The sequence below is a fragment of the Monomorium pharaonis genome, chromosome 8 (assembly GCF_013373865.1).
Source record: "Monomorium pharaonis isolate MP-MQ-018 chromosome 8, ASM1337386v2, whole genome shotgun sequence".
Lineage (NCBI taxonomy): Eukaryota > Metazoa > Arthropoda > Insecta > Hymenoptera > Formicidae > Monomorium > Monomorium pharaonis.
In genome coordinates, this window is record NC_050474.1 from 3,181,570 (window position 1) to 3,207,560 (window position 25,991).

Consider the following 25,991-nt stretch of genomic DNA (forward strand, 5'->3'; position numbering starts at 1 on the left):
TGAAACGCGTTCCGGCTGGACGAAAGCGTTTCCGCTTCGCGGCGTGTTTATCAAGCTGCAACGAGGGATCAACGCCGTTGGTCTCTAGAAAATATCACAATGATACATCTGAAAATCTCGCGAACGCTCCCCTCGTCTCGTGCTCCAAGAGTTTCCGGGGCTTACCGTCACTAAAGTCATTTTCCGCCGTAAGCGGAAGCGCTTCGAAGATAACTAGATGACAAACAGAGGAGGGCAAATAGCGCGTACCCTATTACGGCTTACGCCCCCGTGTCTTAAATGCAAACATCGCTCATGAGAACCTTTTAACCTCCAACTTTTTAGACCCTCTTGTAGTTAACAAGGAACTACCCGCAACCGGTAGTTCGTGAACAAAGCGGGTCTTTGTAATAATCTTTATCATGCATCATGAAAATGAAGCGGAAAATGAAGTTTTAAAGAAACGGTAGTTGTTATCATAAACTCGCGGTCTACTCTAGTATGTATCTAATGTCATACATAAATCTACCGCGCTGCTAGCTAGAAACTAGACATCAGCATAATAGAGAATGCCATTGTTGCAATGTATGATTATTCCTTCTGACAAATCTGTTAGATTAGTCGTAGTGATTACCCTTCGGGCATTTGCATTTCATTTTCACAGATAGTTACGTACGGCAATGGCGAGCAGGCGCTCTATTAGCGAATTAGCAAACAATACAACAGCTATTTTGTTCTACTAATTTGTTACACGGCGCATAGAAACGCGATACGATCTTGTGGGATTGCGATCTTTGTATTTTTGTAGGCTTATTTCAGGCCGATCTTTATTCGTTGAAAAGATGTCCGTTCTCTTCTCTGAGACTAAAAGCTTTTTTATACTAATTCGATATTCGGGAAATAATAAATTTGAACGGGTTTTCTCGATAATTTTGTGTAATGTTTTATTGACTCATTATCAAACGCAGTGCGCGTTTTCGCACCGTATACTGCATCTTTTTTAAACCTTTGGTTTTAATACGTAGCTTGAGATTTTTATACAACTTCTTGCTGCACCTAAATCGGAGATATGTTAAACGCTGCAGGTACAGGGTGGTGAACATTACGAAGGGACATATTATTAAACATACGACGCGAATTGCTCGTACGCACACGGCAAATACAATTTGTGTAATATTTTATACGAAATTACGTAAAGAGAGAGTGCGCTCTTATCGCTGTTTGTATTTTAATAAAAAATTTGAGGGCAATTTATCAAAGACGCGCGTCCTCCGTGTATGTAACTGTTGTCTTTTACGCAACGAGAATATTTTGAATCGATCGCGTGTACGTATACGTGATTGCTACGTTGATAAATTTATTTATTTAACATACGTATAATATAATATTATGAAACTTTAGACATTAATTAACAATAGGTAAAGCGTTACTGTTTATCAACGATATTAAAATTACTCTCGATATATAATTGAAACGCGTGCATCCACACATATGCGGATTTTTTTTTATGTTACGCCTAAATGTGTCAAATGTATTAAAAAAAAAGAAAGTGTGTGTGTTTTCATACAATCGAATTGTTTTGCGTATCGTTTAAACGATTCCTTTAAGTACAAATTGTATCGGCAAAATGGAGCGGTTTTTTTTTCTATTTGGACAGACAGGAAATCTCGCGTGGAAAATATCTCGCCATGGAAATTGTTCGCTGCGAATCGGATGTCGTGAGAGGTAACGTCTTGAGAAATGTAACTGATGAATCGGACGAAGACCCGATCGGACGATCGCGATCAATAGATATTTACGACGTGCGATCGTAATCGGATTTCATCGTTTGCTCGTACTTTCGTTTTCTTCATCGAGAGGCCCCGGGAATGAAGGGGTCCGAAGCCCACCTTTTCTTGTGAATCTCGCCGCAAGTCTACGTCTGGTATCCCCACATCTTCGACCTTACAGCATCCTCGTCATGGCCAGGAGCGCCAGTGCCGCGCCCAAATTTATCATCATCGCGGGTATCATCGCGGACGCGCCCGAGAAGTTGAGCTTGCTCCTCAAGTCATTCGGCACATCGACGTAGACCTTGTCGACCCCCACTTCTCTGATCAGCTTTGAAAGCTGCGCGGCATCGACGAAATCGCCCTCCGACGACCAGATCGTTAAGGTCGCGTTGGTGGACGTGGTGTTCTTCAGCAACGCCTTCACGCCATCGATATCATTCGCCGCGAGGCCAGCTCGTACGGGATAAGTTACCGGCTGGGAGACACGATTCTCTGCCACAATGTCTACCATCTTTTTGAGCTGCTCCGTATTATATCGACCCTTGGTGATGTTGTGTTCCTTTCCGTACCTAAAATATTGACGGTTGAATTTCAATCATGCATCGTGCGGCTGGACAAAAATTAAAATTAACATTCGATCGGTTAATATGGGGTAGGTTGAAAATGAAAAAAAGTTTTCTTACGCAAATACGCTTAATATCCTATACACATTACTGTGCTTGTAGAAGCATCTAATTCGATTAAAACCTCATGGGTGTAAATAACGATTATCTTTTTAATTATTGAATTTAAAGATTTTCTTCTTTATTGTCCATCTATTGGACCCTTCAAACGTCCTCGCTATAATATACGTCTCTTATAATATTGACGTGCATCCAATACATATTCCATTGGAGCTTTAAGTTGAATTATCTCCTCTTTCAAGGACTTTGTATTTATAACTCTTTTTTTATAAGAGATCTTGCGCCATGAGGGTCACAATACATATTTCTTTGCTTATACGGCTGATTAATTACAAGGTTGCATATTAGAAACTGTTGTTACTCTGTTCAACATGCATAGCTGTTTACCTGGTTGTCCAACCGATAGAGAGAATAGAGTCCGGCATGGTTTCGTTGGCACCTTTCAGGAATTCTGTCGCATTAAGCGGAACGGTAGTAGCGTTAACCGGTCCAGGAAGAATGTCTGCATTGAGGAAAACTGGACGTTTCAGCTAAACAAATAAATATTTTTATACTCATTGCGCATTGATTACTTAAATAATCGAGCGATGTATGTGTGTGTACGCACGGTCGGTCGCAATTTGATGAGGATAGGCTTGCTGTTCTCGAAAGCTTCATTGGACTTGAAGTCGAGCTTGATGCCCTTGCTGCCGTTGTTGCTGATGTTGAGAAAGTCCTCGAGTGAGAGATCGCTTTCCGTGGTCGGTGGATGCGCCATTATCGGGATGATGTCGGTGGAATTGTTAAGTTTGCCCATCACGACGTCGGCCTCCAGCATCATGACGTCGTCTTTAAAAAGGAAAGTCGGTTGCTGCGGTTACGTGTGTTTGTATGCGCGCGCGAGAGTGTGAACCAGCAGCCTCAGTGGTTGTGACGACCGGTTGGGCGGGAGGGTTCCGGGTATATGTATATACACGTGTGGCGAATATCGATCACGTCTAAAGAGGCTGGAAGAGTCGCATCCGCCAGCGTTAAAGCTCAAACGACCGAAAATTCTAGCTTTCCCGAGGACGGAGGCTGCGCCAACGGTAATTTCAGAGTGCCGTGGCACGAAGGGACGTACAATTTTTGCTTGCTTTTACTAAATCGCGATAGTTTTTTGCGGGTATTAAAGCGATCAGCGCGTTTCGTGGAAGAACTTGCGGGGGATTACGAAGGGGGATGAACGCGTCTGACATAGTAAAAAGATTCGGAAGATTTAGTAGGAACGTGCGACGGATGTGCGATCGATGCGACGAATTTAGTATCTTAATGCAATTTTCGTCATTGAATGACGCCCTCGGTCGCGGAACTGAACAACGGAGGTCGGACTTCCGTTTTTCGACCGCCAAGACTACCTTGACTTGTCTCATTGAGATTCAGACGGAGGTGCGGATACTTTTACGAAAACTCTCGCGTCAAACGTGACTGCGTACAAATGACTATGAGGATCCACGGTCATACACAGAGGTAAAAAATTTAAATTCGAGAATTCGGATCTCTTTTTGTTTCCTTCTTCCTCAAGCGCGAAATAATCGAGACAAGTTAAGTCCGAAGTCGGCGTGTACCGCATCAGGGATCGTGCAAACGCGCGCGTGTCACAGGGACAAAGCTGCTGCTGTCGAAAAAGCGCGAGACTATAATAATCTCGACGTATATTATATATATATGGAGTTCATGAAAACGCATGAAAGAAATCACGAGGGGGAGAGGGGGGTGGAGATGCAGACACACCGCGCGTGAAGCTCTTTCCCTCGCTGTCGATATTTCTGGAGGCGCACTTTTCAAGGACATCTCGCTATTATTTAAAGCGCGCCGATGTAAAAATACGTGTCATCGTGTATGCGGGTTGTGCACACAAAGGCGCGCACAATCGGACGATATTGATACATGGGAATATCCATGAGAATGACAAACGCAAAAAGACCGCCGGCACGGCGAAGGCTAAAGTCGTGCGTATGTAGCGAAATGCCACGTAGTTCATTAACTAATAATACGTTTGACGGTCGATGGAAGTCGCGAACTCTCGGCAAATTAGCTGTCCTATCAAAACTTGACGAGGTTTCCGCGACGATGTTACCCTTCGACAAATACATTTCTCAGTATTAAATATTTACCACGATTGTTGCTCGTTTTCACAAAAATAGTTTCGCGATGGCGCGTCATATCTAAATTGTTTCACTGCAATTTTAGCAACCGTTCTTCTGTCAGATCTGCGTTGATCACTGCTCGTCGGCGATCATTTAGAATATTTTAGAACTAGTGTACAATTATCCTTTGCCCTTTGCATTTTTATTGTGGCACAGACAGCAGTTAATAATAATATTAACGCTCGAGCGATCGCGCGTCTCGATCGTTAAGTTTTCGTCGAAGTAATGCTTGCGAAATAATTTCTTGGATGTCAGCCTTTGTGCGCATTGCTTTGCATTTAACATGAAATTGCAACGTTGCTCCGTTCAAGATCTCCCAAGTTATGCATTTCGTCCGCAGAGCGGAAAATTGAAATAAAAACCAATAAAAAAATAACGTATGTCACCCGCGAGTCCGTTTCGTGATTAATAATACATGTTCGCTCTTGGATACGCAACGAACCGTATTTAGATTTAATTGAATTGTTACTAGCTTGACGTCTGTTAGCATTCTATCTCAAATAAAAAAAATATATTTGACCCACTTCTATACTCAAAAAGAGAAGAGAAAGATTTACTAAAACCACGTCGAATATCTCCAAGGCGATATCATCATTCTCAGCAAATTCCTGGCAGTATTTGAATACGCGTGAGTAATTGGAGCGACGTCGTCTCTCGTGTGTGCAATAAACGAAGAGAGCGAAGGGAAGAAGTTCGGGGCCGCGCGCCCCATTGTCGATTGCAGCAGGGTCGATTGACCTACCTGACAAGAGTGCTTTCTCCAATTCCGCTTGGCTGTTGACAGCGTGCGCCCAAACGATCTTCGTGAGATTGCCTTTGATAGCGGGGAAGAACTCGCTCGGATAGCATGTGCGCGAGCAATTGTTGGTGGCACACATGGCAGCCTCTGAAACATAGGAAGCCCGTTGACTGTTATTATCAGGGTTTCGCGTCTCGCGTTCGCATGATAGACGGACTTGACCTTCCCCATCGGCGTTCCCGAGATCGGCCCGACCCATGACCCCAATATTCGACTCGATGTGGCTCGCTCTATAATTGAGCGAGGACTCGAGAATTCCTCGCGGTGACCGAGAACCTCCGTCCGCTGCTCCTATTGTCGCCGTTCGATCGATAATCACGTTCATTTGTCACGTTCATTACGAGCGGCTTCCAACTAACTGGCACCGTCCCAGCAGCCAGCAGGCAGCGTTTCGCAAAACCGTTGCGTCGTGATTAGCGGGAACGAATAACCGCGCGAATCTGAGGGGAGTCAATTTCGCTCAAAATTTTGCATTAAATTTCGTTATCATTTTTCTTTTGTCTCGCGCGCTGATTTGCCCGCTGGTATAGATATATCGGTAGACGCGAGTTACGTACATACGGAGTCACGACCGTACGTAGTCGGAATGAATTAATAACGGGGTTACGTCGATTTACGTTGCCACTCGTTCGTGGAAAATTCCACGGTTTCTTTCCCCGGTGGATTAGGTCATTTCCGGTACATCTCAGGGGCCATGTGGTGAGCAAACTTCGCATACGTCAAGTGACCCCTCCGAACAGATTGCAAGTGCGATTGGTTCTCCCGTGTTTTTTTGAAATTTTTTTTAATGAACAACCGGCTTGCGTCATAGTAGGGCGAGATCGATTAGATTACAAAAAAAAGATTGTTTTTATTTTTAAATTTAGCAAGGAATTTCACAGAAATAAACGAACTTTCGTAACTAACTGATAAAACGTTCTATTTTTTCCGAAAGAGAGAGAGAGAGAGAGAGAGAGAGAGAGAGAGAGAGAGAGAGAGAGAGAGAGAGAGAGAGAGAGAATGACAGAAATAGACAAAGGTTCTATAGACATGTTATGGTCGGCGGCGTGTCATTTAAAGTCTAATACCAATATCGACCGTGATAAGAAAGTACTAGCGGCTAATCAGCTTACAATCGGAAAGCAGTGTTTGTTCCTTGTTCACTAACTTGTAACTGGAGCGCAAAAAACTTCGCGGGAAGTCTTTTTTTCCTGCATAGCCCGCAGGGCTAGCGTGATTAAATTACTATGTTCGTTAAGTTGCTCGGAATTCATTTTCTACAAACTCCAATGAAAAAAACAAGATTACTCGCGAAAAATCGATAACTGGCCACGTAGCCGCGCCAATGATTCCGGCTGACTCGTTTCCGGTCCAGCGGTCAGGGGGTGAACCTGGATTCACGCCGAGCAATGAAGAGATATTGAACCGATCTCTTTTTTTAAGCATTAATAGCACCCTTCTGCCTGTATATTTCATGTGCATTTTGTTTTGGCTTATAATCGTCATTATTTTGAACGTTACTCAATACTAGAATCATATATATACATATATATGTGTGTGTCAATAGAACTTTTTAAACTTTTTTACAAAATTCACGCTGCGATGAGTAAAAAGGGTATTGAAAGCGATGCACATGCAGGGATACCGTTATTGAAAAACATTTGTATTATTTGTAGGAGAGTAAACGAGAATACGTTATATAACAATTTACTTATTGCTGGAAGAATTGATTGTGAGCGAATTGCATTTGGCGCTAACAATGACACCGTAACGAAGTTGGCGACCACTCCCGGATTAATGTAATGACATTCCTCGGAGAGTTAATGCCTTTCTGTGTGCTTAGACATACGATACTAAGAGAATGACTCAGCAAATAGTATTTGAACTGGTCACGCGATAATCTTAATTCGTTTTAATCATTGTCACCCATGGTACTTTTATTTAGAACAAGTTTTCGAATATCTTCTGTGAAAATTCTGCTTTCTTAAACACCCGAATCGCTCGCTCGCTCGAGAGAGACGGATTATACGTTCCCACGCATATTGTCCTTGCCAAAAATCTGAGCGCTACTACGTTCTACGCTAGACGTACCGCCGCTACAATGTCTTTGAAAACGGCCGTTTCCGGTCCGGCGATCTCGCACAGAGAATACACTGTGCTCGAACCGGTCCGACCACGGGGGAAAATCTCGAGAGCGGGGCCTTCTTTTTTGTTGCGAGTGAGGTCCGACCTAACGCTATAAGATCGAGGCAATTGAACTGACCTCGGCCGAGCTCAGGCGAATTGGCCGGACAATTGGTTATCTATTCTTTCGAGGCGTAACGTTTCCCAACAAAGCGGCACGTCATTGCACCGCGTTTTCCGGGAGGGGGAGACTTTATCGTCGCGTCTGACAATTTTCCCATATCAAAATGGATATTTCCACTGCGCGATAAGAAATATTTACTTCAAAACGCAATATGATGAATGCACTGTGAATATCATACAACAAAAAGCATTTTATATATTTATGTTAAAACCGGTTTTTATTAAAAATTTTGTATGAAAATTAGATAAATGAACAAAAATTCTTTCAATAGAAAAACAGTGCAAAAATACGTAATATCAGGCAGAGATGTGGATGTAGTTTCATTTGAACATGCTTTTTATATAACTTAATAAAGTTAATTAAATTTTTGTAGAATATCATTTTATTCTGCTTTTTATTAATTTATTAAAACTTTTTATTGAATACTTTTATTTTTTCAAAGTATATGCACCAGTTTCGTACATTTTCTTTCGTTTAACTTTTTACATACTCGAATGTTTTTTCGCTCATTTAATGTTTTTTGGATTCAATTCTTGTATATATAATATTATAAGTTAATGATTTATGTAACGTATAAATATAAGTATTAAATCCAAAATTAGTATCGAATTAAATTCTACTGAAATCTACAATTATTTCATAATTTTTTTTCTAAGTTGCATAATTTGTTATTTATTTTTTAATTTTATCGACATATGTCGAATGTAAACCTGTCAGATCAAGCTGCTTTGTTGTTTCCTCGAATAACCAATCACGATATGCGATGCACAAGCCTTGAATACGCCCAAACTGATGCAACTTTATGTATTATGTATTATGGCACCCGTGCCAAGTGTGTGAATAATTTCTTTATTGATCCGGAAATGTTCACTTTCTTAAATAAAGGCACAATGCTGTGTGCATAATATACGAATTGATGGCAACGAAATAATCGCGTGGTTTATTTATCTGGCGGCGCTGCAATGAAGCTCTTTACAAGTGGAAATTTACTACACGTTGCAAAATGAAACGAATCAATTTAGATTAGATTTGACGTTCTAATGACCGATTGATTCAAGCTTGATTGAAATAACACACATGTATATATTATAATTGTGTACCGAAGTTCGAAGAAAGAAAAAAGAACGACGTTCCATCAGTGAAAAATCCATCGGAGAAGGTAGCGTTTTCCACTAATACGTGACGTGTGATACAGACGTGTGTCCTCCTACGCGTTGGAAAATTAGAGAAAATAAAACAGTTATAAAATGCTCCCTGTCTATCTCGTACGGAATTTTGTCTTGGCGACTTTCGATATTTCCAAACCTAACGTTCAAGGCTTATCGCGTTCGCCTCCCCGGAGAATGTCAAACGTCATGAACGGTATATCGGCCGCCCTTCAGCTGTGCAACGACTGTTTCGAACGGCGCTTTATCGCAGCCTGTACTTTCTTAGCTCGTACGCCGACGCAACGTATCACGAGGATATGACGAGGATGCAACGGCGATATCAAGTCTGGGGGAGCCGCCTCGCGAACAGACGCCGCCGTCGACGTGACCGTCTCTCTCTCTCTCTCTATTTCTCTCTCTTGATACAAAAGAACTTGAACGCCCCTCGTAGGCTGATAAAAGCGTCTTTCACGCGTCACTGCGCCCCGTACAATTTACAAGTAACCGCGACTACCGGCGGTCTCTCTTCCGCTTCGAACACTTCTTCGATGGCTCAGATCGTCTCGCCGGGCGTTTTCGCCTTAGTCAGCCGGCTGACAAAGCGTGACTTACGGCCGCGTCTATTACCGTGAGACTTAAGTCTCGATCAAAGTGGGAGTCGACCCGGTCGAGCAGTTTGGAACTTTGAAAGTTTGATATCTCGGATTTGCGTAACGGAATTTTGCGTTAGTCCGTTCAGCTCTACGTGGAGATGCAAATAGGGTCACGGATTATCTGAAACTTTTATAAAAATCAAGAGAACTTTTTTCAATGTAACCGATATTTCTTGTCTCCGACAAACGGAAAATTAAAAGTCACATCGTTTTTTAATTTCTTATGTATTGTATTCTGTTTGAATTCGGTGTTTCTCAATTTTGAATAACTGTTTATATAAAGACAGTAATTTATGGCACGATAAAAGATCATCTTTCAAGACGAAGAACAAAGAGCTTCAGGTGTTAAAGACCATTACGAACTAACGATTCCGCACAAACTGCGCGAATCGAGGAATGATTTATGCGCGTCATAAAACCACACAAACGCAATATTGACAGATCGACGAACAAATAACGCGTATTGCACGACAAATAGCTGAGAGCCACCTGCCGCACTTGTTCCGAGCTGTTTAAACTCGCGAGTATCTCATATATTTTCAGATAAAGTGCGATGTATCGTGTTTCTTTAAGTTGATTACTTTAACGTTTACCGAAGTCTCGCGTAAGATTCGGGTAGCGTCGTCAAAAGTGGCACTTTAGCGTCGACAGGTGCCACTCATGCGCCGTAGTCAGGAATGGCTCCGATGCAGCGAACCGTTTTACGGATTTACGCAACGGATTGCGTTCATTTATTGTTGCGAAGCAATATGAGCAATGTTAATTTAACTTACAAATAGATCGCGATTGATTTTCCAAGGGCGTACGCCAAACTCTTGTATTATATTGCAATATCAAGGAACAAGACCAAGACAAGAATTTCTAAAAAAAGACTAACGTCTTTATAATTAGTTTAATAATCAAGAAACTTGTAATCATTCGGTTTCGTCGTCGACCATAAAAGTTTGATGAAGTTTTGGAATTTGACCTTACACGTGTAAGCCAATGATATCGTATTTAATACCGAAACTCACTGGAAATTCGTTCGAACAAACCGATTAATTATGAAGGGATGTGATTACTTAGCAAATTTAGACGTCGCATATGCACACATAATAAATTCAGATCCTTTTTCTAGTAATAGTCTGTGCGTTGTAATTGAATTGAAAATCATGCAAGCAGATAGAACACAGTGACTTCCAAATCATTAGAAAATACGACATAAATGAGAAACACCTTTCTATAAATTGTTTATCTCTACAAATCTATTTGCTCAGAGAAATTTAATATCTGTTCTCATGCTACTTTATTCGAATCTCAATCGTTTACGCTCGAACGTAGATCGCGATTCGCATAATCGATTCGCTAGCGTCGAAATATCGTGGTTGCGCTCCTGTTGCCGAAGTCAACGACCGCGTTTACGAAGAGCCGGAGAATTTCCAATCTACATCTCAGTCGAATTCACCGCGCTCGGATCGGAAACGCTCGCCAGATACAGGGAGAAGTGCAAGTGTACCACTTGCGCTACACAGCATATGTAACCGAATGACGAGTGCTCTGCTTCGCTTATCGCGGATAAACACGCTTTTATCGTACTTTTTTTTTTTTCCAATCTTATGCAAACCATATTATTTCGAGCGAGTCCCACTCAGGTGATGTGATGAAACGGAGACGTCGCCGATGACTCAGTTCCTTCAGATAAGAACGAAATCCTACCTCCACGTTATCTCTTCATACAAAAAATATCTCCCTTCTCGAAATGATATAAAAATGATGATGATTAAAAAAAAAAAGCGATGGACCAGTGTGTAGATTATAACGTGGTCATGTGGCGCTGGAGTGATTCTGCTCTGTTTTCGGATAAGTTTTCCTCGATAATTCGTCTGCAAATGGAGTTCAGGCGTTTAAGCATCGCGTCGTGAACAATGACTTCGCAGCGTAACAACATCGCGTTCCAATGCCAGCTTTTGTTGTGTCTTTTTTTTTCATCGTTCAACGTCTTGATATAATTATTTACGACGAGTCATCGTATTTACTCTTTCGAGTTCGTGCCAATTCGATGATCGAAGCGGCTTGGTTTCCCGTCACTGTTAGTAAACGTATTTTGCGGTTACAGCGAAATATAACACGCGATCGTTGAATGTTATCATTTCTACACTTACGTATACCTGCGCGAGTGTACATCATCTCGGCATGTAATATATTATAATATTGTCCGCGCATTATTTATGTGCGACATGTACAACTGTGCGGTACAGGTCGTAAGAGAGAATTCCGTGCGAGGCATCTGTTTGGAATTTTGAAATTCGAGAATTAATCTAATCTTTTTTATTGTAAATTTTAAAAATACACGTGGAATCATTACTGACTCTTAACAAATAACTTACTAATTGCCGCTGGTCACTTTATTGACATCATTCATTTTCGTAATGAGGAGCACTTACGTCATGATACTTTTAAACTTCTTTACGCTGATTGTTTGCGTGTGTCACGCGTTTCCATTTTTATCGATGAAAGCGACTCCGCGAGAAGTACCCACCCTTCGTCGATTTAAAAAAAAAAAGTTATTTTATTCTGCGCCCTTACACGGTTACTTAACATCTTTCATTATTGGATATAACATCTTTCGTTCGCAAAATTCAAGCTTACGATCGAAATTTCAACGAAGAGGAATTACACCAGCCTTGTTATTTTTATGTCTTCCGCCCTGTGTGCTTACCGCATAAACCGCGGGTGTGAACAGGCAAAGGTGCGCTAAAAACAGTTTATTTTTGTACTATTTTTGCACGGCATGTAAATTACATGCCACCATCGCCATGGTCACGGCGTTAATCTATTTTTGCGGATATTTTATAACCCGTGCTAGTATAGGTATCGGATCGTAGAATGCCTTTGAGAGTACCGATTGCACTCCCTTCTAGCAACAGCTGTCGCCGGAATACCTAAATATTGGCATAATGAAAAAAAATGTGATAAAAAAAATATTTTTTCTCACTTGAATAACAAACGATCACGTAATTGTTTCCTTCGAGTGTTTTGCAGTATACTATTTGCATATTAAAGACGAGAGAAAAATAATTAAAAGCTCATCGAAAAGCGTTGAAAGAAAAATGTGCGATATACTTCTCTGGCCCATTTACGTATACGGAAAAGGGAAGGAGGAATAACCGAACGGAAGAGAGGAAGCGATTGCGCGTCAGGTACAATAAACATTGCCTCTATGTGTGCATCCTGTAATTAATTGTGTCTCCGCGTCGCGTAATTATGCGACAGCTAAAATTAAGGGCCAATTTAATGTAAGACGTTCAAGGCCTTTGAACATATGTATACATCGACCGACGTGCGTCACCGTTAGATTATTATTAGCGATCGATTGAGGGACGGATCGAGATAAGGAAGATTCATTATGTGTCTTCGTTCTACGACTGCGTCCTCCAAATTCTGTGAACAGTTCGGAGGATTTAATGCGGCAAGGATCGAATTAATCCTTCGGGAAAGCCCGTTGTGGGATACCAACAGAGGCGCGAGCGAAAGAAAATTAAACTGGCTACAATCGGCGTTAACTAAAGTTGTCCCCGACCGCTTCTGGATCTCAGACCTCGTTAACATGTTTCGTAAAGTCCGTTTTCCACCTTGTTCTCCGCTAATTGGGGCATTGTGTGCCGCAAATTGATTTGAACTACGAAACTTTAATTCCGCGAAGGAACGGTTCTCCATCGAAATTATTCATTTGCTCGTCGCGGCGTCGAACGTGTCGGGACATTTGAATCAACGTTGGTCTATAAAAAGCTTTGGTCGTAAAGTCACGATCCGCTGAGCAGCTCGCTCATCCAGGTCGGTTTTATTGTCCGATCGCGGGAGAGAACTTCTCGTACCTCATCTGACTTCCATTTGCGGGATCGAATGGAGAATTCTGAGCGTACGGGACTACGTCGTTCGAGCCTCGACTTTGAGGAAGAAAACGCCGTCCGACTTAACGCTCAGCGCAAACCTTGTTCACACGACTTAGCACACGGAGAGAAAGCTCTTCCTCCCGATGGACAGGCGAAGAGATGCGGCGCGCGACAAAAAAAGAAAATCGATAAGGCCTATTAGAGGAGCGTTTGGCTTTTCGATGATCACGGGGCAAGTGAAGCTGGGGCACACGTTTTACGACGCCCGCGGTCAAGAAAGATACTCCGGATCTCGATTTCACGATCTGCTAAGTGTCAGACTCGTAACCGTGCAGGATGGTACGGCCTTTAAAATAGGATCGATACGCAACGTCCGGTTTTGCGGAGCTCCGGTTTCGAACTGCTCGTTCGCAAACGACCAAGACCGTTCTCGCACGGTGATTTATGTTCTCGTGTCTGAATCTGAACATAACGGCTGTTATGTTCAAATATCGCTCAACTGTCAACAAACTAGGTTTATGCTATTGAGGCCGAATGAGGAATCTCTAAATATTCTTAGACAAGGCAACGATCGCCTCAACGACATTTCTTAGTATCGGAGTAACGTATGGATTCCGCTTACATTGTTTTCGTTCGGAATAATAAACAAGACATTGGTTTAGTTCAGCAATATATCGTCACGCAAGCTCTCAGTATTTCTGATATACATAAATCTAACACGAAATTATTCGCTAATAACCGATTCTTAGAAATCATCATTCCTTCTCATACATAAAATATTAATAAATAACCATGACTCGACCGACACAAATCCATCAAGACGAGACGCAACGTTCATCACGAAAACGTATTATTCGAATAATATCTCTCCCCCCCCCCCCGTTCCCCAATTCTGTTCTAAACGAATGCTAAGAGCGATTGGGTTACATTGAACTTACGGATAACAGCCAGCAGTACAATCGTCACGATCGTGGTACTCGCCATGGTTCTCGCCGTTGAAATCTCAATGGGGTGGCCGACAAAGGAAGGGACGGGCCGACGCGAGTGAGAGAGAAAAGAAGAAACGATCGTCTCGAAGGAAGAAAGAGACACACAGCCCCGGAACGACGCGGCTCTCCACGGCTCTCGGCTAGACGCCCGGTCAACTCGGCAGCCTCGAAACGACTGACTGTCTCTACAGGAGCGGAGCGGAGCGGTCGGCCGATCGTCGAAATCCGGGCGCACGTAATGGCACGTACAGGCCGTCGGTCATATTTCGCGGCGCCGCAACACCGCGCCGGTACACACGTGCTCTTGCCACCACGTCTCTAGAGCGGGGAGGGGGCTTCATCTCCGAAGAGGGAAGGAGGAGGAGGGGGGGGGGGGAGAAGGAAACGAAGACAGGGGTGAGCGGGCGAAAGGGCGGTGCGTGAATCGAATCGAAAATCGTTTCGAGACGCAAGGGTTACGGATCCCTGTCTCGTTGTCGCGGCTCTTATCTCACGGCGGCCTCGACACCTCGGGATTTCCGCGTGGGACGTTTCCGATGGTTCGCCGTCGACGTGCGCACTTGCGAGCGCGCCATTGCGGAAATATCGGGCCTGCAGACAGGTAGAGACCGTTCGTCACACTATGGAGGGGACTGTGAACGGAATATCTGCATCCAGGGATTGAAAGCGCTTTCTGTACTTGAAGAAAAAAAGACCCGGTTTTTTTTTTATGAGAAGGGCACCCTTTCGCCGCCCGTTGAACTGTACGTTGAAGGTAACGGCTTTATTTCACTCCAAGGATGGAGGAGAGAAAATCATCGTTACGACTAGCTGCACAAATAACGAGTGCTTGTGTTGCTACAAATTTATTTTTGTGGCAACGAGTAACGAAGCATGTACTAAAATACCTTATCCACAAGTCTTTTTCCCTTATGTATACCTATTGCCATATCTATTTCACTTTCGATTATTTGAACAATAATTATTCTGACTCTTTTTATTTAATTATAAAATTGTTGCCATAGTTAATATTGCCAAGCGTCAAGCTTCATAAATGAAACTTTTATGGCGAAGATCTTTGGAGACACGGAAAATCGATCAAGCAATAAAAGCTTTAATCAACCTTGTGACAAGTACGATGTTCTATCAACATCGCATTTAATTAATTCTGTGGTGCATTAAAGGCGACATCCTTACGTAACTTAATCGACTGAAACGGCTTTGATGGGGTTTCTGAAAGGACTGGACCGACAGTTTGTGCGTTATAAGCACAATGAAACGAGTTCACGTTGTTATCGCACGTTGTTTTACGCCGTGTGGCCTTGTCATGGCTCTGCCCGACATGTGTTCGGTACAGGATCTCCAGACGAATCATAAATGCAACGACGGGGGTCGTTCTCGTGGCTCCCCGCGTAGCATGGGTGGGGTGGAACATCTGTCGAGGGTTTACGACCGAAGGATAGGAGCGTTTAGGCACCAATCTTCTAGAATTTTTATAATCCGCGGAACTTACCTCACTATTCTTTTATGACAAGAAACTTGTTTTAACATGTACATGTTTTACATAGATAAACCGATGAAGTATAGTTGAAAAAATTCAATATTCTCGCTCATGAATCGTAGTGAATAATTCTTCTCTCAACACTTCTCTAGAGAACCACGTATTTATCAAAATTATACAAAATCTATACAAAAAAGCAATTGATTTTTCTATTTGGCTCTATTATGACTAAGGAAAACATATTTTCTTTATTTTACTTATTTATCACAATTGTTTTCATTATCAAACTTAATAAGTGTTCGTAGCGTTACATAAAACAGTTTACAAGAAGATATCTCTATAAATTGCTCTTGTTGACACAAAAAGATGACAAAACACTTGCGAATCAACAGAATTCAAGGAAATCAGGTAAATTTGAGGGCACCATCTTTTCTAGGCATGACACATCGCATCTCTTGGCATCAGTGTCATAAAATTTATTATTCACAACGTTATCTTGAATCATCCAATTGCATCGTATGACAAGTATGACAAGTTCATGCGACGCGTAATGTTTTGTGGAAAAAATAATAACGGGTTTTAATGTTTTGCTATTCTGATAAAAACAATTTACAGGGTGACGTTTCCGGGTTTTACTAAATTCATGATTAATTATTTTCTAGTGCTCAGCATGCGACTCATGGTTGTTTAATTATATATACTTAATGCTTCAATAAATCGATACGCGCGTATCTTGTTCTCTAGAAAGGAATCATAGTAATTATTCGCGGAAAAATATAACTGTGTAATTACATCTATACAGAGACAGAAGTTGTTAGTTTTACTAAATTTTTCAATTTGATTAAATTTTTTAAATTCAAGTATTTATATATTTAACTAAAATAAAAACTTAAACTGAAATTTAATTAAGTAAAAAATTTAATCAAATTAACAACTTTTTTGCTTAGACGAGATGAAAGTTTAACTCTTTGTGTACACATACATAATTTTAATTTAAATACAATTAATTAAATACTCAATCATCCGTTCTACACATTGATGAAGATTTCAGTCTTTACGATTTACGTTTAGCAGTATTATTCATTTAGAACGTGTTCGTAATTAATCCAAAAGTCGGACGTATCGTTCTCCTAACGAGATATCCGTCGCAAGGGGCACAAATACAATTATTGTTCACGTGTACAAATTGGCACGACGGGTCAGCGGTGTTAATGAGTTAATTTCACGAAACGAACGGCACGCCATTTTTGCAGAAGGGCGACTTATTTATTTAGCGTTGAAATTGCGGCCCTTTTGTGTGGTTTAGAAGAGTGACGTCTTCTCGTTCCTTAGACAACTCTTCCCTTTACAGATCTCGTTGCCACGTAGGTAATATTTGCTCGAAGTTCGTGCGAGCGACATAACGAGCCGGCATGCGTCATTGATTGTATTCTTGCTTCATTTGATAGTGCACTCGCAACGGCGTAGTTAATATTGAATGGAAAAAGATTGAAGATGCACGATACCCTTCATCGTTCATGCAATCTTCTTTTCAGTACATAGTAGTGGATACGCTGCCAAGTACTACGCTTCTTTAATATTCTTTATCGTCAACGCTTTAATCAGTTTTGATGGATCGTCATTTTAATTGCGAAATACATTCGATCTTTATTTAGAAAGCCCTTTAGCAATATTGCTACATCTTTCCAAATATCGCGTCAAATCAGCTATATTTTTCAAAATCATTTCTTTGCAACAATGTTCAGCTTACGCAAAAAAAAAAAAAAACGCTCTCGAGTCGTTGTAAATTCTGCTTTCTCGGCAAGGATTCTTAATCCTGCCGATGTGTGCGTCTTCCGAATTTTTTAGGCCGCTATCTTCCGACTAAACTTAACTCCGTGATAAGATACAATAGAGATATGGATCCGCGGAGACAATAGCGAGCGCTATCCTTTGTTGCCCGAGACCGAAACTTTTTCATTTCGCCGAAGAGACGAGTTCGCTGTACATCCGCTTTAAAAAAGAACGTGTTCAGTCGCGGCAGGTAGACGTGACAATTAGACGTTCCAATTTTCGTCCGTATGCTAATCTCATTGCAGATTTCACTCGCCGCTGCGGAAAAACAAAGAGCACGGCGGAGAATTCACGGAAGCCGAATCTTTTATCGATGGCTTGCCGCGTTTCTCATGCTATCTCGCGATTTTATTAGCCAGATAGACAGATACGATCGATTGAGTATACATCGCATCTACAATTCCTATTGTAGATAAATATTGTAGATATTATAGATAAACGATTGAAGAAATGAAGCGCTACTTATTTAGTTTATTTTTTTGATCCCTTTCCGCTCGGCGAAACGTTTTAATTCTTCGCTAATTAACAGAACACTCATTACGTTCAATATAGCGTCAGCTCTTCAATTATCCAATTATGATACGTTCTACATATCGTCTGATACGTATAATGCAGAGTTATAGTCGTAAGATAACGTTTCAGCTCTTTCAGATGTGATATTACTTTCATTGCTTTATTGCACGTGAATGCGAGGGATTAGAAACTGTTAATGACTCCATTTCGTGAAATAATATTCGAAAATACTTCCGCTCTTCCGCGTCATCACTCGCTACATCGACACCTGCCGCATTGCGCGCGATCTTGTTCATCTTCTAAAATTTCTCTACTTCGCGCGTCTCGCGCCATCGTAACTCTCGATTGCAGCGTGTTTGTTTGACGGTTCGTTTGCGTATTCAACACTCAAAGTCAACAATTGCGTATGCATCGCTTTAAATACATGATTTCAGCTCGCTCGAGTTACGCGCGCGTGCGGTTCGCGACAGCGTTAAGCGGCTTGCAGCATCGGCTTAAGCTGTACATCGCGAGAAGAGAAAAGGAAAAAAAAGAAGAAAAGAGAGAACAATCTGCACGCCGCGCGTAAACGTTCCTCCACCGTTACCGCTTCTTCTTTACTCCGCTTTGTTTCACGCACGTGCGCGCATTTTGTCACGCATCGGGAATTGAATATTGACGAAAGCTGTTTCCCTATTGTCTTCCGTCATACGTTTTCACGCGTGAAAAGCAAGTAGGAACGTTCATAACGCGAGAGTCTATGTCCGTACATTTATTTAGCGCTTGCTTGAATTTCATCTTGAGAACAGTAAGTGTAACATAGGATGGAAGATTACCGGTGTGTCTAGAAAAGGGGTAAATTAATTGCTGTTAAAACTCGGCCTTGGTCTTTACAAATAATGATCACATAACAATGCGAACAAGTTATTTTAAAAAGGGGACAAAGGCGAGGGAGGCAAATCGATAATTGGTCTTTTGCGAAGGATAAAACTCCCACGCCTCCCATCGTTACTCTTAAATAAAGCGATCGGCTTAAGTTACTTTGCCTAATTTTTTATGTTGAGAGATTATATAATATAGGAGATAATATGAAATTTTTCCTATTGAATTTTCCTAATAAGATTCGTCAACAGTTTAGGAGAGTTAAAGAATTTAATTAATCACAGTATATGGACTAAACAGAATTGTTAAATAACAAATATTGGCAAATTAAACGTTTAAAAAAGCATTTAAGAACACAGCACAGTTGTTGTTGATCTATTTGTAAACGATTAAGCAATTTTTAAAGATTTTTTTATGGTAATGTGAATATAAAATTTAGAACACTATCTCACATCATCAATTTTTTACTCCATCAGTCTTCAATATTTAAGTATGACAATATTATTTAAAAGAGTAATTTTAAAAAAGGAGAAATTGGAGGTTATGCTACGCATAAAAATTATTTTTGATTATATTTCAGAAACGAGTTTTTATGTGTCATTTTAATGATCGTTTCGATGTTAACGCGTATAAATAAATTCGACAACTTCTCTTACAAATCGTGTCTCTTAGCAGGAAATAAACATTTTCACAGTCATGAGATTTGTGATGATCGATAGTAGGCACATGGTAATACTCCACAAGTGCTTTGTCAACTCGACCTTTTACTTCTAGATTTCACGCCGAAATGGTTCTTTCGTAAATTTTTTAATATCACGCAGTAACAACTAACGTAATCTTACTTGCACACGATGCGACAGATCTTCCAGTTTGATCGATTATGCAACTTATTGTTGTTAAGAGTTTAACGACGTTAGTGACATCGCGTAATGGCGTACAAGTGCAACATGACAAATCACGTATCTTTAATAAATTTTATAATTTTAATATTTTGATGTATTTTTCATTTATGCAAATGTAATTGTTGATGATTGCTATTATTTTCGCTGATTGCTAACTAAAAAATGTCCCAAAATTTGATGGAATTACACATGTTATTATACGTCTATAATGCAGTAATTCACGTTAACAGTAGATGGTCATAACCGATGTGCATCCAACCGTTACCCAAGAATGATAAAACATTCACGCAGTTGCTTTTCATGGCAGAAGCGGGAATTGCAAAAATATGAAAGAAAGGAACATATAAAAAAAGAGAAAGGTATTATAATAGAAATAAATACGATATAAATGCACTAAAAAAATTAAATAAGGTACCTGTACCCAATATGGCTCACCCCCATTTTCAAATAGTTACACAACAAATTTCACAGAAAGCGCTAATATGTCGCTTAGGAAGTCGATACGAAGTATTTATATCAGTTAAATGATCAATATCAACTTTTTATGGTTTGTAATCACACTAAGACATTGTGTTCTTCCGAATCTAAATTTCAGAGAGTTTTTGCTTTGTATAACTATCATGTAACAATTATAAATATCCGCAATTCATATTTTTGTAGTTTTTTATTTATGCTTTTCAACACTAAATTTACTTTACATTTTTATTAAAACATCTTGTTTATAATTAATGAAAGAATACTCTTTGTATTGTGAAACCATTATGGTCAGGGACACTACTAGAAACATATCTTATTAATATACAAAAGTTAAGATTCTATTTCTTTATTTAGTGTTTAACTTTTGATTAGTATTTCTTGTCTTTTTCTAGTTAGTTTGAGCTTTTTGACAGGTAAAAGTTTAAAATAACGTTTTGTAGTAAATTAACACAGTTTTATTATTTAATAAATAACTATGTGTAATTTTTTTCCATAAGTTAATAAATGCTTAATTAAAATGTTGATTTTTTTTATTTGGCATTTTTTAAAATCCTCTTATTAAAATAGCCATGTAACCCTAAAGTTGCCTGCTAATCGCGATTGCATTGTTGCCTCTTTATTCCGATCGCGATTGGCTTGTCTCGCGCTTGACTCGCTTCGTTCGTGTGTGAAGTTAGTGACAGTTTATTATAGTTGACAGTTTTTGACAGTTTGACTGTTAACGAGAGACCGGAAAGACACAAAAGAAGCAGAGAAAAATACCGGGAAAAAATTACTTAGACTGGAAGATTATAAAATAGCAGAGAGTATTTGTTTTGAATTGCAGATACGTTTAACTGATGCTTAACAAAGTAAGTTGAAATTTAATACAATATATTATGACATATTTAATTTAATATAATAATATTATGATATAACCATTTTTGTATCACCATCGCTGTTAGAAGGGTAAGGAAGAGACGTTGGACGCCACGACAGAAACACGTATTTATCAAGTAATTCTTAATTATCTTAATTATTTTTTTGCCAATACATTAAATATAATTATAATTTTTTTATTTGTATTGATTAAAAAATTGATATATTGTTATGTAAATGTATGTATATTAATTAAGTTCTTATTATAATAAGTTTAAATACATAGTTGACAATTACAGGCATTACTGCTAAAAATATTGTATGGCGAATTAAATAACCTCGCAGTTGAGAATATAAAATTAAGAAAAAAAAATTGTGTGGTACGAAAAAAAGAGAGAAAGGAGAGAAAGAAACGGGAAACAAGATAAGGATCAGGATTAAAATAAGATAAGAAAAAAGAAGGTATAAATATTATGTTATTGATATTGATAAGTATACAAGAATATAATTAATGCTACTCGAACATGTTAAGTTTTTGTTTCAATATTTATAATTGGTAAACATTTTCATTTCTTAAATAATTTTCGAATAAATTTTTATTCTTTGGAGGATTTTTCGAAGTTTTTAAATATATTTGATTAATTTTATTGATCTTGTACTGATTTTTGAATGTGTATGTACTTGACGTTTCTTTTTTACTTTTATAAGGTAAAAATATATTTTGGTTATATTTTGGTAGAATTTATCTTCTTTTTGTAAAAATCAAGTGATAGTTTGTTCCTTACATAATTTTATTTAAATTGATTTATTTATTATACATTATTCATTTTTTAATTATAAACATATGTAGATGTACGTAACATTATTAATATTTTATATTGAATATACATGACTATACGGCAATCATATTTGTTAATGCACATATGTATAAATTTTAATAACAATATTAGTAAAACACAATATAAACACAACAAATAACATTAATATAATTAAAATGATATATGTATATGCATATATACAGGGTGACAGCTAACCGGCAGCCAATCTGTAATAGATAGATATATGTATATATATATATAGATATACTAATAGATAGATGTATACAAATATACTAATATAGATATATTAATATACAATAAACGTAAATAGCTATATATATATATTTATGTTTATTTCTATATTAGTATATCTATACATCTATCTATTAGTATATCTATATATATCTATCTATTACATATTGGCTGCCAGTTAGCTGTCACCCTGTATATATGTACTATACATATATAATTTTATTTTATATTAAGGTTATTTGTTGTGTTTATTATGTTGTTTTTACTAATATGTTATTTAGAATTTAAACATATGTGCATTAACAAATATGATTGCCGTTCTATTACCTGTATATTTCACATAAAATATTAATAATGGTATGTACATCTACATATGATTTATAAGTAAAATGAATAATGTATAATAAATAAATTCAATTTTAATAAAATTTGTTTGTTGTATGTAAGGAACACTATCACTTATTTTTACAAACAAGAAGAAAATTCTATCAAACCTTAGAAAAGTAATAAAAAACACGTTAAGTACATATACATTCACAAATCAGTCGAAAGATCAATAAAAATCAATTAAAATATATTTTACATACGTCATATATAATTATATCTAAATATTTCTTCATAAGATAATATTAATGTGAGTTTTTAATTGCAATCAATCAAATTAAATCGGTACTTCAATTTTGAGATATCAAGATTTCTTTTCTCGTAAAGTTCAATAACATTATTTTCTTCAGATCAGATTCATATGTAATATACCACCATGTAAAATCCAGTTTGCCATTCAAGAGCTTTTACAATGTGCCTACCATACAATTTCATTTACTAAACAAAATTATTTATGTATAATGTAAATAATGAATTTACGAGAAAAAGAAATCTTGATATCTCAAATTGAGTGTACCGATTTAATTGGATTGGTTGCACTTTGAAAACTCACCTTAATATTATTTCAGGCAAAACATAATTTACGATATACTTATCTATGGAACGTTATATATCATTATATGTAATATATATGATTTATATATACCAGCATATATAATTATATATAAATTATTTATAGGCACTTATATAATTTATATATAATTTATATATATTTATATATATTTTTATATATGGACTCCATTGTTCTTGCCGGCTTATATCTGAAGAAATGCAAATGCTTTATATGATTATATATAATAATATCAGGTCATATCTGATTGTACCTATTGAATTTGAGTAATCATATATAGATATATATATATAATCCTATAAAGTCATATATAGTTTCATATATGAAAGAATAGAACAACTGAGTCTATATATGCATCTTTCCGAAAAAAATAATATATATAATTATATCTAAATTATTTTTTCATGAGATAATATTAATGTGAGTTTTCAATTGCAACCAATCCAAATAAATTGGTACACTCAATTTTGAGATTCAAGATTTCTTTCTCGTAAAAGTTCAATAACATTATTTTTCAGATCTTCAAATGACATTATATACAATCATATAAAAAAATGGCATTATACAATCGTATACGATTGTATGTAACCATATATAAACATATATAACCACATAGCCATATATAATTATATACAACCACATATAATTATATATAATCATATTGATTATATATAATTAACATTATATACAATCAGATTGTATGTAACCATATACAGATATATAATATTTATATATAAATAACCATATATAGATATTTCTAATGAGTAAATCATAAAAATAGTGGCAGTCCTCTTCCACATCAGACAGGAACAAGAAGCTAATTTTTGCTTGCCTTAACCACGCTACGAGTGATCTTTATGTAGCCGATCGACTGCACTTTGCTCCTGAGAGAGTACGCCGCCTATCGACGGCGCCGCGCTCTAACTAGCGGGCAAGTCTGCATATCTAATTGTATATGGCGCCATATATAATGCTATTATAATTATATATAGGATGCTCACATAGCATTATATCTGGCGTCACATACAATTATATAAATTAGATATGGTGCTATATCTGATTATATATGGACCCAGATTAGCCACATTAATATATATGGCTATATATGACTATAGTTGTATATAATGCTATATATAATTATATACAAAATGCACTACTAACACAGCATATATATGGCGCCACATACAATTATATATTAGATATGGTATTCAGTTAAACGTACCTGCAATTAAAAATACATTTTACATAACAATATATTAATTTTTTAATTAATACAAATAAAAAAAAGAATTATAATTATATTTAATGTATTGGCAAAAAGATAATTAAGATAATTAAAAATTACTTGATAAATATGTGTTACTGTCGTGGGGTTCAACGTCTCTTCTCTATCCTTCTAACAGCGATGGAGTACAATATAGTACTGGCACCCGTAATAGTTCTAGAGTTCCTGATAGATTTCAGCAATAGTTCTGTACATTAAATATATTTAAACAGTTTTTTAATTTGGCTGTTGGCATTGCACTACAAGAGTAGGTACCACTTTTTGGCGAGTTCAACTAACTTTATGGCATTTTCTAACAGTTCCGCAATAGTTTCAAAGCTTTTTATATGTTTCGTCGACAGTTCCGGTCTTTGAGCATTTTAAAACAATTTTTTATTAGACGGCTGGCACCGCACTACAAGAGTAAACTACCATTTTATAGCGAGTTCCAGACGAGTACATAGCATTTTCAATAATTTTGTAATAATTCCGAAGCTATTTGCAAGTTTCGTCGACATATCAGGTTTTTAAGCATTTTTAAGCAATTTTTTTTATTAGACGGCGTGGCACCGCACTACAAGAGTAAATTACCATTTTATAGCGAGTTCCATACGAATACATAAAATATTTAAAAAAATAAAATTAAAAAAATGAGGTGCTAACTTCCAGTGTCACCTCATTAATGAAAATTGAACATTTTACAGCAGTTCTACTTGCACCGTATAGTTCTAAAGTTCCTGATAGATTTTAGCATCTTTCTGTACATTAATATATTTTAAACAGTTTTTTAATTTGGCTGTTGGCTTGCACCACAAGAGTAAAGTACCACTGTTTGGCGAGTTTCAGTCAACTTTATGACATTTTCTAAAAGTTCTGCAATAATGTCAAAGCTTTTGTAGATTTCGTCGACAGTTCCGGTCTTTAAGCATTTTTAAGCAATTTTTTATTAGACGCTGGCACCGCACTACAAGAGTAAACTACCATTTTATAGCGAGTGCCAGACGAGTACATAGCAATATTTTAATAGTTCTGCAATAGTTTCAAAGCTTTTTGCAGGTTTTGTCGACACTTCCGGTCTTTAAGTATTTTACAACATTTTTTAGTAGACCGCTGGCACCGCACTACAAAAGTAAACTCCATTTTATAGCGAATTTCAGAAGAGTACATAGCATGTTTTAATAGTTCTGCAATAGGTCCAAGCTTTTTGCCATTTTCGTCGACAGTTCCGGTTTTTAAGCATTTTTTTAACAATTTTTTTATTAGACGTCTAACACCGCACTACAAGAGTAAATACCATTTTATATCGAATCCAGCGAATACATAACATATTTTTAATAGTTTCGCAATAGTGACAAAGCTTTCTGTAGTTCTTCGCCAGTTCCGGCTCTTTGATCCATTTTTAAGAATTTTTTAAGTAACGCTGCAACC

The 25,991-nt window shown here is 38.0% G+C and overlaps 1 protein-coding gene and 1 long non-coding RNA gene across 3 annotated transcripts; both read right to left on the reverse strand.

Annotated features, from left to right (window-relative positions):
• Positions 1–897: 897 nt before the first annotated feature.
• On the reverse strand, positions 898–19,995 carry LOC105830217 (protein FAM151B). 2 transcript variants are annotated; one of them, XM_012669416.3, is made up of 5 exons: positions 19,880–19,995; positions 5,345–5,488; positions 3,042–3,262; positions 2,822–2,964; positions 898–2,320 (listed from the first exon to the last, which is right to left on the reverse strand). In XM_012669416.3, the coding sequence occupies exons 2-5, from the start codon at positions 5,478–5,480 to the stop codon at positions 1,924–1,926; spliced, it is 897 nt and encodes a 298-aa protein (XP_012524870.2). In that variant the 5' UTR covers positions 5,481–5,488; positions 19,880–19,995; the 3' UTR covers positions 898–1,923. The 2 variants fall into 2 exon arrangements, with proteins under 2 accessions (XP_012524870.2, XP_012524869.2); XM_012669415.3 differs by lacking the exon at positions 19,880–19,995 and adding an exon at positions 14,300–14,585.
• On the reverse strand, positions 6,263–14,293 carry LOC114254279. The gene is made up of 2 exons (XR_003625651.2): positions 8,994–14,293; positions 6,263–8,895 (listed from the first exon to the last, which is right to left on the reverse strand). It is a non-coding gene; the product is annotated as an uncharacterized LOC114254279 (long non-coding RNA).
• Positions 19,996–25,991: the final 5,996 nt, after the last annotated feature.